The sequence below is a fragment of the Triturus cristatus genome, chromosome 10, assembly GCF_964204655.1.
Source record: "Triturus cristatus chromosome 10, aTriCri1.1, whole genome shotgun sequence".
NCBI classification, from domain to species: domain Eukaryota; kingdom Metazoa; phylum Chordata; class Amphibia; order Caudata; family Salamandridae; genus Triturus; species Triturus cristatus.
The window spans coordinates 279795253-279812099 of NC_140593.1; the positions used below are offsets into that span (position 1 = coordinate 279795253).

The 16847-nt window shown below is 53.0% G+C and overlaps 1 protein-coding gene across 1 annotated transcript in view; it reads left to right on the top strand.

Moving 5' to 3' along the window:
• The window catches only part of LOC146789325 (ATP-dependent translocase ABCB1-like), a 1722143-nt gene that overhangs the window by 277975 nt on the left and 1427321 nt on the right, over positions 1-16847 (top strand). The window contains exon 6 of the mRNA XM_085631119.1: positions 903-969. Coding sequence (XP_085487245.1) covers positions 903-969 — 67 coding nt within the window. The remainder of the gene's footprint in view (positions 1-902; positions 970-16847) is intronic.

Genomic DNA, 16847 nt, shown 5'->3' on the forward strand with positions numbered 1-16847 from the left:
ATTTAGGATTATAGTTACTCTTTTTGGGTGTGCTAAGGTGTATTGTGTATATACCATCTATTCCATTAGTGAACCTACTCCCTTAGAAAAACATACTACACAGTTTCTATTTTCTTTACTCTTACCCTCAACTCATCGCTCTAAGGGGCATATTCACAAGCGGCAGCGATAATTATCGCTGGCCGCTTTTAGCGAGATTTTTTTTATCGCCAGCTATCGCAGGAAATTATCGCCATGCTAGCGCTGTATTAACAACGCATAGCGCAATGGCGATAATTTCCCAGCGATGTTTTCCATGGAACATCGCTGGTTTTCCAGTCGATGTTCCATGGAAAACGGCGATAACCTTGCTGATACGACCCTGTGGTCGTATAAGCATAATCCACCCCCAATGGTAAGTATAGCTAAGTCTGCATTTTAGCAGACGTTAGTTTTTGGAGAAAACAGCTGTTTTCTCCAAAAACTAACGTCTGCTAAAATGCGTGGGCAGCCTTGTAAATATCGCGATGTGTACATCAGCGATATTTACAAGGTTGTACTGCCCAGTGACGCCCACTTTGCATCTCATTAGAGATGCAAAGGGAGGCGTCGGGTAACAGGGTGCTAACATGCGCTAATGCATGTTGTCACCCTCTTGTAAATAGGGCGATATTTTTATCTCTGCTTTTTTGGCTTTAAAAGACAAAAAAGCGGAGATATGGCCCTTGTAAATATACCCCTAAATTACTTTGTAACCTCTCCTCAACAACAGCTAGTGCAGGAGGCTGAAGAGGGCCTGGATAATAAATATGATAACAAGTTCATAATTTAATTTATTTGTTACACAGGTATTTTACCTATTTAATTTAATACTCACAATTTTGTCAGTTTGAATAAACATATATTTTTCTGATAATTTTCAGAGGCAACATCAAACAGTTCCGAATACAGCTTTTCTTCAGGGATAGATCTTGAAGCCGAAATGTCAAAGTAAGTTTAAGTCCAATTTTCACAAATTGCTAAATGCTTGCACGCTGCTCACAAATTATAACGTAAGGGAACATATTTAAAAATGCACTGTCTGTAATTTTGGGGGAGGGCAACTGCCGGCATTTATGGCTGCACAGTAGCGCGGCTCCGTCCCTAACCCCCGCGACTCCTCTGAAAATCCATAAAACTATCCATTCCAGCAACCGTTTCACCCATGGGAAGGGTGGTGTAAGGAGTGACGATCAAAATCCAGCATGGCGGAGATACTGGAGTGCCGCTGTTGTGTCCTGCGAGAAACGTTCTAGTGTCTCATCAGGCACTGGTTTAGTAGCCACTCCCCTATGGGAGTGGGCACATACACACTCCACGCCCATTCACCACCGGTGTCATGAGTGACGTGACCCGGCTAATAAAAGGGGCCCGAGTGCACGTGCTCGTGGCCAGTTGACTAACAATCCTCACAGGATCTGTGTGAGATCTTCGTTACCATGTGGGCCTAGGGCCCCCGACATAACATTTGGCGACGAGGTCGGTAGCTAACCCCGCATGCCTGTCGCGCTGCTTCCTCGTTCATCGTGGGGGGAGAACCTGCCCACAGCACGCGGCACCCCGGCGAGCTGACTACAAACGCCAGCACGAGACTCGAGGCCGGGCCAAGAGGGAGAAAAGGCCGCGGACGCCTAGTGCCTGAACCGGCGCCAAGGGGGAAGTCTCAGAGGGCACCGGCAGACACATTCACACGGCCGCTGTTATAACCCTGGAACCGGCCAGCCCAACAGCAAGGTCAGTGGTCACCCCTGCACACCCTGACGCACCCCCAAGCTGTCCAGCTCTCTGTGTCTGCCCTGAGCATGAATGGAGACCAAGCTGCTCGCAGTGACTGCTCAAACCCCGGGAGAGCGCCAATGACCCCCGCACAGAACAGCCATGTGAGCGACTAAGGGGGGAGGTGTTCAGGCAAGAAGCTGCGAACTGCGCGGAGAAAGCAGACCCACCCTATCGGATGAGCACCGTGAAGTCTGTGCCCGAGGGTATGGCAGCCTGGTGCCCCGCCAGCAGGGAACTCGGAATCGGCGCGTCCCAACACTGTTCTGCACGCCCTCACGAGTGTGAAAAGAAAAGAGGGTAGAAAAGAAGCCGCAGCACGTGACAATGCCTTGCTGACGCTGCAGCCCATGGATGGCAACAGGTCTGCCCCTACACCTAAATCCCACTGTCAGCAGTGCCCCCAGGGAACGGCGCATGAGACATAAGCATCAGCAGCTCACCGCTCCTGCCGCCGCCTCCGCTGCAACCCAAAGAGCAGCGATAAAGAAGCAGCACAAGTGCTGGCAGCTCCGGCTGTACCTGGTAAGCTGCTCCAGCTGGTGAGAGTGGCGATAGCGCGTCCGGGCGTGATGCGCTACAGGATATGCTTAGTTTCAATGATCTGCGAGGTGAGGGGTGTAAATGAAGCTGCACCTGCATGGTGAGCTAAACCATAGACCCCGCGTGGCCGGAGAGCCATAGAGAGACTGTAAAGAAGAGGGGAATCACTCACAGCGCCACCTAGTGGTTGCCTGAGTGCACCACAGTTTTATGTGCACAACGCAAGAGGCAGCCCGGGAAGGGGACAAGGTCCGGAGCCAATATATGCCCAACAATGATGAAAAGCCGCCACATGAGAAGAGCCGCATTACCACCCCAACGAAGTAGGTCCCTACACCTGCCTCCTCAGCATCTTAGTGCAACAGACCGATCTGAGCCCTGAGGGACCAGTGAAGCTGGTGCAGTGCCAACCAGCTGCCTGCCTCACCACACCTGCACCCTCTGCATGCTGCGAGGTGGCTAGAGAGAGAGGCCTGGAAGACGTGGAGCCCTGGGAACATAAACTACCGGCTGCAGTCTGCTCACACGCGCCAACCAGGCCGAATCAGGACACGCAGGGCATGCTATCACCTGATACAAACCCCAGAGCTGCCACTGACTGTACAAGCCAGCCAGCCAGCCAGCAAACCCCCAAAGACACAAAGGGCATCGCAGGCCACTCAGCCACCGGCAGCCATATACCGACACTGTAATCCACAGGACACGACTGCACAGGTATGCCAGGTGTCAGTGAGAGGCATCAGCTCACCAAGGTTTGCCTGTACACCAACTATGTGCAGAGACACTGTAAAAGCCCCGAGAGCACGCGTATACACGCAAGCACGAAGGAAGGGCAGTGAACCGTCTCATGACGTAGAAGAAAGAGCTGAGCGAAATCCATCAGCAATTTGACGGCCCGAATAATCCCACAGGGCAATCACCTGCCGCACCCAGTATAACCACGTCCACACAAAGGAAGGGCCGTAGAATTTCCATGTCCCCGGGACCCTGTCACTGAACCAAGCACTGCCTATCACCTCTGCAAGGTATGGCAAGAGACTGACAAACCCCGCAGGGAAGTGCAGAGCAACACCCAAAGCAGTTTCCCTCTGTCTAAAAGGGAAAGCCCAAGAAAGACTGATGCAGAGAGTGCACCCAACGCCACAGCGATTGAGAAGAGAGCGCTACATGCCCCTGGCGGTGAACTACTACCACCGCAAGGAGGAAGAGCCGGCACACCCAGTGCCAGAAGAGGGCGCCCAAGAAGAAATGAAGCATGCGCAGTCCGAGGTGCGTGATGAATGCACCCAGAGGCGTGCCAGCATGAGTAAATGCCCAGGAGGGAAAGAGTCCTCTCCAAAGGAAAAAAGAAACACTGCTGGAATCAACAGGGAGATCCCATACATCTCCACAGCAGCAATGAAGCAAACGAAGGGCGCTGTCAGAATCTCGCCGAAGCGATGCAAACAGAGAGAGCACAGAGAAGTGGTTGCGCAGACGCACAGAAGCACGAATACCCAGAAGAGGGTAGAAGAGCGCCAAGTCCGAGGTGCGCGACAAAGGCACCCAGAAGTTTGATTGCACGGGCAGTCGCCCAGGAGAGCAAGACCCCCTCGAAGAGAAGGGGAAATGCCAAAGGCATCAAGAAGAATCTCCACCGCCTCAACGAAGCCTGGAAGGGGCCAAACGCAGAACAGTGTCCTCCCTCACACTGCCTCACACCAGGGTCGTCAGTGACCCAAGGCTGACGAGAGGAGAGTCACACACTACAACTGGACAGCCGCCACCACTAGCTCACTACTGCCCGCGGAAGTCATTCCCTGACGAGGGAACGCCCGAAGTAGGGTCATCAAGAAACTGCCTGAAGAAGGAGCACCCAAGATGAGCGGCTACTCGCCATGCAGCTGAAAAGAGCGATTGAATTCTCACCGGGATGGTCAAGAGTCGATTGAAGTTAATAGACCCTTTGGCCTTGTTAGAACATGGTGCCTGTCACTGCACCCGGAGTAGAAGCAGAAGAAGAGTGGAGAGTGTGTCACCTCGAAGAGCCGGACAAATGTAGGCATGTCAGACCAAGAGAGGAGAAGCACGAGGACTCGAAACACCACAAGCCAAGAACACCTCCAAAGACACCAGACAGCCACTAAGGTGGACCGACGGCCCTGGCGACAGCACCAAGGGAGAACCACATGTAAGCCTTTGCTTCACAGTGAGACCGTCAAGCCCCGAGTGTCGGCAGTTGGAGTTGAGTGGCATCCCTGCTCCTGACCGCAAATGCCAGAGGTGCAAGAGAAGATCCAGAAGAGGCAATCATGTGGCTACGACGTCCATCCAGAAGCTTCATCTCCTAGTTAATCATCACCACGTGTCGTCCAGGCCCAATGGCAGCTATGTCATCAGTGCCAGGTGCATGACACCGCACTCAGCAAGAAACGTGGAAGTGTGACCGGAGGGTCCGCACCAAGAATCGGACAACCAACTGAGCCCAGAAGGGGAAGTCATGATTGGCAGGGCCGGACGATGAAGAGAACCCAAGCTACAACAGGAGTGAGTCCTGACACAGCAACAGCAAGGGAAGAGGATGATAGCCCGAGAAGGAACTGGGAGCCGCACAGCGGGAGTCCGAGAGTAAGCCGCACAGCCTGCGCGAACCTAGTCTCAAGCTTTGCGTTCCTCAGCGTGTTCATCACTCCTCTGTCATCAAAGTCCCAACAGCCCAGAAACACAAGTTCACAAATGCCAATGCCTCCCCAGAGAACATGGAGGTACCTGGCCACTCCCTACCTCAGGTGATCAACTCCCGACTAGATGCCTGCATCCATCAAGGCAAGTCGTCACCCGCCATCGTCCAGATTCACCACACGGCTGGCAACGCCACCATGCCAGTCCTCATCAAATGCGTCAACCGACACAATCTCGAAGATACATGGAGTGGAGTCCTATGCTATTGCCAAACTAGCCAACAAGAAAACTCAGAGGCTACCTGCTAACCTGATCTGCACCTGAACTGCGGCAGCGAGAGCATGTCCTGACCAAGATCCATACACCCTTGAGGTTTGTGCGAGAGACTGGCTACTGGCTCCTTGGCGGTTCACAGCTGCCCCCAGCCGGCACATACGCAGCCCTAATAGCAGCCTATTAGCAGTCCCGTGGTAAGCCTGAAGAAGGGCTTCCCCAGGCGGGAGAGCTGGAAGAGACATTGTCCCACCAATAGGTCACCGGACACAGCAAGACAGCCTCATAGAGACTTCCGGCTATACAGAGATAATCCAGTGAACTTTCACCATGGACTCCAACCATGATCGTGACACACCCAGTTAATGAACAGTTGTTAATCACCACATACCATCCTCAATGTCAGCGAAAGGAAGCCATCTGGTTCCCAAGGGCATGATTCCACAGACACGTTACTAGAGTGCCGCGGACATCTTCAAGCATTCGTGTCGTGAATCACACAGGTTAAATGATGAAGGCCCGCCGAGATCATCCTGCTACCGTCGGCGTCACCAGTCCTGGTCTGCTGTCTTCTGGATGCCTGAACCGACAAAGTGATGGACCCTGTGGTGTATATTTCATTGTTATCTCTCCCCAAAGGTTGGACTAGGGAACTTTTGTTTTATTAAAATTTGGAAGGAATGTTGTGTCCTGCGAGACACGTTCTAGTGTCTCGTCAGGCACTGGTTTAGTAGCCACTCCCCTATGGGAGTGGGCACATACACACCCCACACCCATTCACCACCGGTGTCACAAGTGACGTGACCCGGCTAATAAAAGGGGCCCGAGTGCACGTGCTTGTGGCCAGTTGACCTACTATCCTCACAGTGTCTGTGTGAGTCCTTCGTTACCATGTGGGCCTAGGGCCCCCGACATAACATGCTGCCAGTGGCTGACTGCGGCCGGCAGCCTGCCCATAGAACTGCAACCCCGGACTCGCGTAAGCCTACGGCCGGGTGGGAGAGACTGAAGTCATCTTGACGGCCCACTCTGTTCCCGGACACAAGGACTCCGCGTTGTGGGGAATCAAGGGGGCCCGGCATGTAGATGTGTACATCCAAAGGACGGCAGTTGGAGGGCGGAGCAGTGGTGCTTGAATCAGCGGCATTATCGACTGTGAGGTGAGAGCTGGGACGTCCAAGATGACCGGGCCCAGCCAAACAATGCAGCAGACATTAGACTGTGGAGAGGGGTAGAAACGCCTTGGCGACCTGCAAGACAATAACTCTTAAACATTACCCGGCAAGGGAAAGTGATCCACGCACATAGTGTATGACCATATTGCAGGCAGAAATACTGGGCACACACACCAGTGGAAGCTTTCAATTCTGACTACCACTGGCGGCATCGCCTATTTTCTGGTGCCTAGCCAGTGGGAGGACCTCTGTCCCATCGGTGCATAACTTCGTGCAGGAAGCTGACTGGCCCTATCGGAACTATACTCCCGCTGTGCCATCCCTAAAGACGGGGCTGTGACACGATTCGCTGGAAGGGGACATCGGCTGCCGGCGTAGTCTAGGCCGACGGGGTAACAAGCCCAGGCAGGTGATGGTTAAACACTGGGACACCAACGCAGCCCCCCCCCCTTGCCACTCATGTGACACTGCCCGAACTCCTGCGTGGGGTCGCCATGTCCAGCAGCAAAGGTAGTCGTGGCTCCCACCAGCCCACACTGGACAAAATAGTGTGGCTAAAGAACTAGGAGAAACCAGAGATGCAGGTGACTTGCAGCCTGGAACTAAGGAATCGCCACTGGCACAAAATGACTCTACCTTACAGGACATTCTCACCGCTGTCACTGCGGTACATACTTCCTTAGAATCCGGTATGGATTCCATCTCCATCGAGGTTGGCCTCATTAGGGCAGATTTTCATAAAATGAGCGACCGTGTAACGGAGGTGGAAGGAGTCACTCAGAATCTAGTTACTGTGTCCAAAGATTTTGAGAAACAGGTCCGGGAACTGCAGAATACCAGCCGAGCACTTGTAGAGCAACTAAATGACTATGAAGGACTAGCCAGAAGGAACACTGTGCTAATTATTAGAGTTCCCGAGAGGGCGGAAGGACAGGCATTGGATCTCTTTGTTGAAGAACTTGTCACACAGTGGCTCCAACTAAAAGCTCACTCCCAATAATTTTCGATTTAACGTAGTCACCGGGTCCCAGGAGGTAAACCTAAGCCTGGACAACCTCCCAAGCCTATTGTGGCCAGAGTGTTCAACTTCCGTGACCGGAATGTAATCCTGCAAACTGAGTGATGTGCTCCTCCGATCAAGGTTGAGAATAACACTATTATCTTTTTTCGGACTTCATTCTGAGTGTCCAAAAATAGGCGTAGAAATTTCCTGGAAGTTAAGAAGGCCCTCAGAGATAGGGAGATGCTCTATGCAATGTTGTCCCCATAGGGTGTAGGCTGAGGGCAGAGCATGGTTCTTCACAGACTCGGAGGTGGTCTGAGAGTGGCTGGATGGCTGGCGAAAAGTCGGAGAACCGAAGAACTCTGACAGACGTTGGAGACAGTTGGGATAGGAACGCAGAGTTACAACATCGGAGTGTGAAAAAAGTGATGCCACAGACACAGAACGGCTGGAGACTCAATGAAACTGGTCAGAAGAGGGTACAGCTGCTGGTCGTACACCAGACACGGCCCCTAGCCAGATTGCCAAAGGTTTGACCAAGCTCAGAGATGATTAACAGCCACCGCTGAAGGGACGTGGCAATGATACTCTGGACTAGAGATGGCTGAGTGCAAACACTATTCCAATATAGTCAGAAACAGTTGCAATATGTATTCTTGCTTGGGGGGGGCTGGCCTTGATGGAATACATCCCCTCCAAAATTGGGAAGGATGGGTGAAGGGCGCTCTGCATTGTTGAAGTGATGGCTAGTTTGAAGTCCATCATGCAGGGAGGCGGGGGTGGTTGGGGGAAGTTGCAGGTAGTTTAAGTTTGCTATTATGCGTCACAGTGTTCACCATATTGTCACTGCGCTCAGTTGCTGCTGAACATCATTTGTTTTGCATACTATATACTCACCATTGCCCACAAACACTTGACCTATTAATGGCACATATGAGGTGGTCTTGGCCTCAAAGTATGGTAGGAACTGGAAGACCAGGGTACACCCCATACAATCATAATGACAGCTAGAGATCCCCTGGGTAATATGAGACTCGAGAAAACGTTGACCCTGCTCTCCTGGAATGTTAATGGCTTGGGAGATTAAGATTAAGAGGGTGGTGGTGCTACAATATATATAACAGGCGGCAGACGTAATCCAATTGCAGGAGACCCATCCCATTGGAAACACTTGTAAGGCCCTTGACAGATGGGGATATAAGCTTATGGTTTACTCCGGACTCATGACCTGGTCCAGAGGGGTCGGGATACTAATGAAGAAGAATCTTCCATTTATGGTTGCCCATCCTGGAAGTGTAGGATGATAAGCATCCTCTTGGTGTACGTACCACCTGCACTACATAAAATGGTGTTGCCAGAATTGAGTAGGATGATTCTCGCACTACTGGTAGGAGATATAATTGTCGGTGGCCACTTTAACATGACACTCTGTGACCAAGCAGATAGATGCCCCCAAGAAGTACTACAGGAACACAAAACACACTGGCTGAATTTACAGCTGCACTGGGCCTGGTAGATATATGACGGGCTGCGCACCCACAGTTACTGCAAAATACGTACTATTCGGCTTCTCACAAAAGTCAATCTCGTATTGACCATATGCTAACTTTAGCCAACACTTCACACAACTTAGGTGAGATACAACACCTAGTGAGGGGCATCTCAGACCATGCACCCATAAAGACGAAATATACCACAAAAGTTACCCATGCCCGTAGGACACTTACCATAAATCCACGGTGCCTTTCAGTTCCGCATATTAAAGACGCTCTGGTCAAGGATACGGAATACTACTCTTCCAGAAACGTAGGGACAGTACAGTCGGCACCACAGATTCTGTGGGAGGCCTATAAGGCAGCAATTAAGGGAAGGGCGCTCCCGTTCACAGTTGGTCTCATGAAAGAGAAAGACAGACACTTTATCGAACTAGAACAAGATATACTAACTCAGGAACAGGCATTAAGGGTCACCCGAGATGAGACCGAGAACCATATCCTAGAAATTAGGCGTAAAGAATACAGAGACCTTGCTAATGAGATGGGCAGGAGTAGACACCAGGCCACGTTATTCAAAATATACGAGCAGGGGGACAGAACGAGCAAACTCTTAGTATGGCTCGACAGGGAGGAAAGGGCATATCGCTGGGTCAAAACAATAAATGATCAGACTGGAACCTGTTTGTATGACCCGCAACGCATAGCAGAAGGGTTTGCAGAGTATTACACAGTACACACAACTATATTCACCGGCCGTAGCAGACACCATTGAGGAATTGCTTAACAAAATAACCGACATACGAATCCCTGCACTAATCCCAGAAGACCAGCAACTGCTGGGAGGTGACATCACGGTTGAAGAGATAACAACCGCTATACTTAGCATACAATCAGGTAAAGCGAGAGGCCCCAGCAGTCTACCGATTGAGCTTCTTAAAGGAACAACAACTAAGGTTGGACCGTACCTCCTTGAAATGTACCTAGATAGCAAGTCTATTGCGCTTTCCCCAAAGACCAGAGACTAGCATCCATCGTAGTGATACAGATCATATCGCCCAATATCCCTGCTAAACGCAAAAGTTAAAATCAAGCAGTAACGTGGTCCCAGTAGCTTTCTCAAACAGCAAGGTGCCAGGCTTTCACCTGTTGTAGAATGGGGAGTTGACCGATAAGCACACAGAGCTGGACATAAGGCTGATGAGATAAATTCCTTCTAGCACAGTATGCTGAACCACTTTCTTCAGGGTGCCGATAAATCATTCCACAACACCATTTGCCTGTGGCCAGAGAGGTGTGCTTTTCTAATGCTGGAAGTTCAAGCGACTAAGAAAGTCCTTAAACTCTTGACCAGTGAGTAGACTCTTGTTTCTTGTACCTGATTGTCACTGTCTCTTGTGTTTCTTTGTCCCTAGTCGTCTCTGCTTTAGGCGCTTTCTTGCATCTGGTTGTTGCTGCCTTTAGCGCTTCTGCTTTGTACGGACGATGGCTCTATGTTGCACTGTGCACTGTATCTCTTCTTTCGGCATTGCCAGTGCTCTTTTGGTGGGATTTCTAACTGTGCTCCTCGGTAGGGTCTTCACCTTCTTTGCTGGCCTTGTAGGAGCTAGATCGATGTTTTAACTCCAGAATATGCCAACCGTAGATTGTTTCTTTGGTAACACCGAGCAGTTTGCTGGACCACAGCAAACTTTCAGGGAGAGCAGTCTAAGTTACTCGGGGCATGTATCCCCTACTCATCACTAGATATAGCGTCTTTCCCATCTCTGGAGCACAAAAATGATCATGTCGCTCACATAGATCTGTAACACATCCTTATTTTACAGCATTCAACTGTTAACTGAACGCATGATGTCATAAACTTTATTGACCACACAAAGACACACCCCAACTGATTAAGTAACTTAGAAAGGAGTCTGCCAAGGACTACAAGCTTCCTACTGCGCATGATCATGGGACACTACACCGCTGACAACATTCTTATTCCTGGAATAGTCTGAATTGTCACACTTGTAGGAGTGTGGTGGTTAGTAGTTCTGTCATTGTCAGCTCTGACAGAGGTAATGGGTTGTGCAAGATGCAGTGGCCTCCGGAGAAGGGCCCTGGCACTTACCTTTTTGCAAATTAATCACTGCTTGCTTGAAGTTAATCATGGGATCTGCAGGTTGCACACTATTCTAAGCAGCAGATGAATTAGCTCACAGAACGATCTTTCTCATTGATTATAACCATTTCGCTGAACGGATTGTGATATTAAACTACTTTCATCAAAAAGTCACCAGACTGCCGCATTCCTTATCCATAAGCAATTAGTGATCTGATACGTGTTAGACATTTCTGGTCATTGTTAACAAACCTTAAGACATAAGGCAAGATGCACTGTGCATGCATGTGTGTGACTAATACGAGGACTAGATGACCATGAAATGTAAAGGTTATGGGCCTGATCTAGAGTGTGGAGGGCTGCTCACCAAACTCTTGTCTGTCTGCCTCATTTAGTGATGGGTAGATCTTAAGTTATGTGTCAATGTATCGCCTTCTGGCTCTGTCAAGAGACAGCTTTCTCCAATGTCCCGACTGATTAGGTACCATCAGAGGAAAGGCATCATACCAGGAAAAAACAATAAGTACCCAGACTCTGGGATAAAACTCTCATGTTGTAGGATTTAATAGTTTTTTATTTTTCAAAAGTTAACTCCAGCTGTGGGTGTTTCAGGAAAACTAAAAAGTTGGGAAATTTTGTTGAACAACCTTCAAAACTCATCGCAGTTGTCCCCCAAACTTTTTGTAGATTGAAAAAAAACCCTGTGACAGTAGTTCCTTCCAATATACATATATGACCACTGGGCTGCCGGTCATGTCTAAATTTGGCAGAGTGTAGTCCATAAGGGTTGCAGACATAATATCCTTTCTCACTCTGATGAATGGAGTCTCAATCGCAACACTGACAAGACAGAAGTAGTGATCTGCGGCAAGAATAACTCACCTTGGGACTCCAACTGGTGACCAGCCAAACTCAGTCCCGCATCCACACTCAAAACCCACACCAGGATACTTGGAATAATCATCAACAGCAAATTGGACATGACCCCACGAGTCAGCACTGTTACTGCACCTTGCTTTCACACTTTGAAGATGCTGAGGAAAATCTTCAAATGGCTCCTAAGCAATACTAGAAAAACTGTCCCTCATGCCCTGGTAACTAACAGTTTTGACTATGTCAAACACCCTGCATGCAGAGATCACCAAGCAACTCACTAGAAGACTACAAATCATCCAGAACTCGGCAGCTAGACTTGTTCTTTACCTCCCACACAGAACCCACATCACACCACAACTCAGGGAACTACACTGGCTCCCAATACACAAATGTACTCAATTCAAACTCTTCACACACACATTCAAAGCACTACACAACTCAGACCCATCTATCTGAATGGCCACATCTCTTTCCATTAACCACTCAGACACCTCCACTGTTAGACGGCGACCTCAGAGGAGCCCGGAAGGGAGTCCTGACTACCCTGAGACCCACCCTCGAGTATCGTAGCCGGGCACTGGCGGGAGACTCCTCAGGTGGAGAAGTCTCGTATCGAGGATCGTACTTCGGGCACCACACGACACAGAAACAACACACCGTGCGTTCTCAGGAACCAATCTTTATCAAATAGGTTAGCACTGCAAATATGTACAAGGAGAGCGCGGGCTCAATGAGTCTCGGAAGGGATAGGGGGTAGCGGGACAGTCTTTGGCACAAAAGTTCAAGGTAAGGATGTACCCGGCGCACAGCTCACAATCCTCGAGCTGGGGGGTAGGCTGGTTGTCGTGGGGTCCGGCGGGACCAGTGGAGTCTGTGGAAGCCGCGAGTCACTCAGCGGGCTCAGGTACAAGTTCGGAGGTCTTACGATCTTCAGGGAGCCGCGAGTCACTCAGCAGGGCTCAGGTACAAGTTCGGAGGTCTTACGATCTTCGGGGAGCCGCGAGTCACTCAGCAGGGCTCAGGTACAAGTTCGGAGGTCTTACGATCTTCAGGGAGCCGCGAGTCACTCAGCAGGGCTCAGGTACAAGTTCGGAGGTCTTACGATCTTCGGGGAGCCGCGAGTCACTCAGCAGGGCTCAGGTAGTTCTAAGTTTCCAGGAGCCGCGACCACGTCAGCAGGCTCTCGTTGTTCCAGCGTCGAATCTGCCGGACAGTCCCAGAGCACCCCTGGTTATAGGTCGACCCCCCTTTGATGTCCGGAGTCTGTGCAGGCAGGGGTCTTGTCACCTGGGGGTCGCTTGTCGGGGGCTTCCTGCCATTGTCTTTTGATCCTTTCAGGCCGGGTCGGGAGGAGTCCCAGACACCCAGCAGGCGTGGAGCCAGCCTTCAGGGAGGCCGGAGGGCCGATCGAAACCCATCGTCCCAGGGGAGTTTCAGAGGTGCGATAGAAACTGCTCCTCCCTCTCTCAACCCCTGGAAGCGGGGTGTCCTCCAGCCGGAGTGGCGCCTCTAGGCCCGGGTCGCGCTGGGGCCGGGCGGCCATCTTGGTGCATGGAGTGGGCACGCGGGCCCGGGGTGGCCGAAAGGAGAGAGGCCATGGACGAGGGTGTCCGGGTTGAGTGCGTGTGTTCTCGTGGAAAGGCTTGGTGAGGCCGGGGGATTGGGGCCGCCGGCAACAGGTTAGGTGATGTGGGGACCAGTAGAGCCATGTTACGAGGCCGGGTCCAACACGCGTCCCCCCCAGCTGAAAGCCGGAGAGAACTGCCCATCATCTTGGGGGGTTCTCTTCGCTGAGGCGGAAGAACCGGGAGAGGCCATCGGCGTTGGCGTGGTCCGTCCCAGGACGGTGTTCCGCGGTGAAATCCATCCCCTGAAGGGAGATTGACCACCGCAGTAGCTTGGGGTTTTCTCCCCGCATCTGCATGAGCCATCGCAAGGGCCGATGATCGGTTTGGACTTTGAAATGGGTGCCGAACAGGTAAGGGCGTAGTTTCTTGAGTGCCCAGACCACGGCAAAGGCTTCGCGCTCAATGGTACTCCATCGCTGTTCTCTGGGTAACAGCCGCCGACTGAGGAAGGCGACGGGCTGGTCCAGGCCTTGGTCATTCATCTGGGACAGGACGGCCCCAATGCCATGCTCGGAGGCATCGGTCTGGACTACAAACTCCTTGGAGTAGTCGGGAGCCTGGAGGACGGGGGCCGTGCACATGGCCTTCTTTAGGGCATCGAACGCCTCCTGGCAGGCGGTTGTCCACTGAACCTTTTTTGGCTGTTTTTTGGATGTGAGTTCTGTGAGGGGGCCGACAAGGCTGCCATACCCCTGGATGAATCTGCGGTAGTAGCCAGTGAGGCCCAGAAAGGCTCGGACCTCCGTTTGGGTGGTGGGGGGTTCCCAGGCCACGATGGCGTCGATTTTTGGTTGTAGAGGGGCGACCTGGCCACTCCCGACCTGGTGCCCCAGGTAGACTACTGATCCTTGTCCAATTTGGCACTTGCTGGCTTTTACTGTCAGGCCTGCCTGGCGCAGGGCGGTTAGCACCCTCCGGAGGTGCTGGAGGTGCTCACCCCATTCGGAACTGAAAACGGCGATGCCGTCCAGATATGCCGCGCTGAACTGTTCTAGCCCGGCCAGGACTCTGTTTACCAGTCGCTGGAAGGTGGCCGGGGCATTTTTCATTCTGAAGAGCATTACGCGGAAGCGGTAATGCCCATCTGGGGTGGAGAAGGCAGACCGCTCCTTGGCCCCCTCGGTGAGCGCAATCTGCCAGTATCCGCAGGTGAGGTCGAAGGTGCTGAGGAACCGTGCTGCCCCGAGTCGGTCAATGAGCTCGTCGGCTCGTGGGATGGGGTGGGCATCGGCTTGGGTGACGTCATTGAGCCCTCGGTAGTCCACTCAGAACCGGAGCTCGGGGGCGACACCGGGGGCCGCTGCCTTCGGGACCAGGACCACGGGGCTGGCCCAGGGACTGTCAGATGGCTCGATCACTCCCATGGTCAACATCTTTGAGACTTCAGCTTGAATGCAGGACCGGACCCGGTCGGGGACCCGGTAGGCTCGGTGTCTCACCGGTGGGCTGTCCCCGGTGTCCACGTCATGGACACACCAGTCGGTGACTCGGGGGATCAGGGAGAAGAGGTCGGCAAATTGTCCTAGTAGCTGGCGGCAGTCCTCTTGCTGCTGGTTAGTGAGAGCTGGGGAGAGATTCACTCCCTCCACGGAGCCATCCTGCTCCTTGACACACAGGAGGTCCGGGAGGGGATCGGACTCATCTTTGGCCCCATCATCGGTGGCCAGCAGGAGGCTTAGTTCTGTCCGCACGAAGTGAGGCTTGAGGCGGTTCACGTGAAGGACCCGGAGGGGATCCCGGGGCGACTGGACGTCCACCAAGTATGTGACTGGGCTCTTCCGCTCAATCACTTTGTAGGGCCCGGTCCACCTGTCCTGGAGGGCGCCTGGCTTCACGGGAGCCATGACCCATACTTGTTGGCCCGGCTGGAACTCGACCAGAGTGGCATTCTGGTCGTACCAGCGCTTCATCTCTTCTTGGCTTGTCTCTAGGTTGGCCTCGGCCAGTGCTCGGAACTTCCTGGTCTGGTTCCGGAGGGTCAGAACATAGTGGAACACATCTCGTGGGGTGGTCTGGGGTGCCGCCTCCCACCCTTCCTTAACCAAGCTGAGGGGACCCCGGACGGGGTGTCCATAGAGCAACTCAAACGGGCTGAACCCTAGGGACTTCTGGGGGACCTCTCGGTAAGCGAACAAGAGGCAGGGGAGCAGGACGTCCCACTTACGCCGGAGGGGCTCTTCTAGGCCGGTGATCATCCCTTTCAGAGTCCGGTTAAACCTCTCTACTAGGCCGTTCCCCTGGGGATGGTACGGGGTAGTGAATTTGTAGGACACTCCACATTGTTGCCACAGGGACGTCATGTACCTCGAGATAAAATTAGTGCCGCGATCGCTCACGACCTCGCGGGGGAACCCTACCCGGGAAAAGATCCCCATCAGGGCCCGGCCCACTACGGGGGCCGTGACGGTGCGTAGGGGGATCGCCTCAGGGTATCGGGTGGCGTGATCCACCAGGACCAAAATGAAACAGTGACCTTGGGAGGTGGGGGGGTCCAGGGGCCCCACGATGTCGATCCCGACTCGTTCAAAGGGGGTACTGACGACCGGGAAGGGTTGGAGGGGAGCCTTGCGCTTCCCCCCACTCTTCCCGCTAGCTTGGCACGTGGGACAGGACTTGCAGTGGGCTTCTACGGCTGCTCTCATCTTAGGCCAGTAAAAATGGGTCACGAGACGGCTGTAGGTCTTGTCTTGACCCAGGTGGCCGGCAAGGGGGACGTCGTGGGCTAAGCCCAGGAGGAAGTCTCGGAAGCGGAGGGGTACCACCAGCACCCGACCGGATCCCAGCTCCACCGACTTCTGCTCACTATACAAAAGGCTATTTTCCCAATAAATTCGGTGCGTGCCAGTTTGGTCGCCTGCGGCTTGGCCCTCGGCCTGGCGCCGCAGTCCGACCAGGGAAGGACAGGTGGCTTGCTCCCGGCAAAACTCCTCCCGGGTGGGTCCACCCTCGTGGCGCCATTGGGCCAACTCGGGTAGATCGCCTAACTCAGGGACCGGGGCGGTGTCGGACAGGGAGGGCTCGTCGCTGGCGACGGGCCCCTCCGATGGGGGGACGGGAGGACCCTCGGGGGTTGCTGCTCTGACTTCTTCGGTCGGGGCGTCTTCGACTTCTCCCAGGGGGGTGAGTCGGGCTGACATAGATCGGGTGGTGGCGCACACCCACTCGGGGAGCCCCATCATCTCTAGGTGGGCCTTGCGTTCGACGTGCTTCCAGGGCGAACTCTCCAGGTCGTTCCCTAGGAGGCAGTCGACCGGCTGGGAGGTTCTTACGGCCACCCTCAGTTTACCTATTACTCCA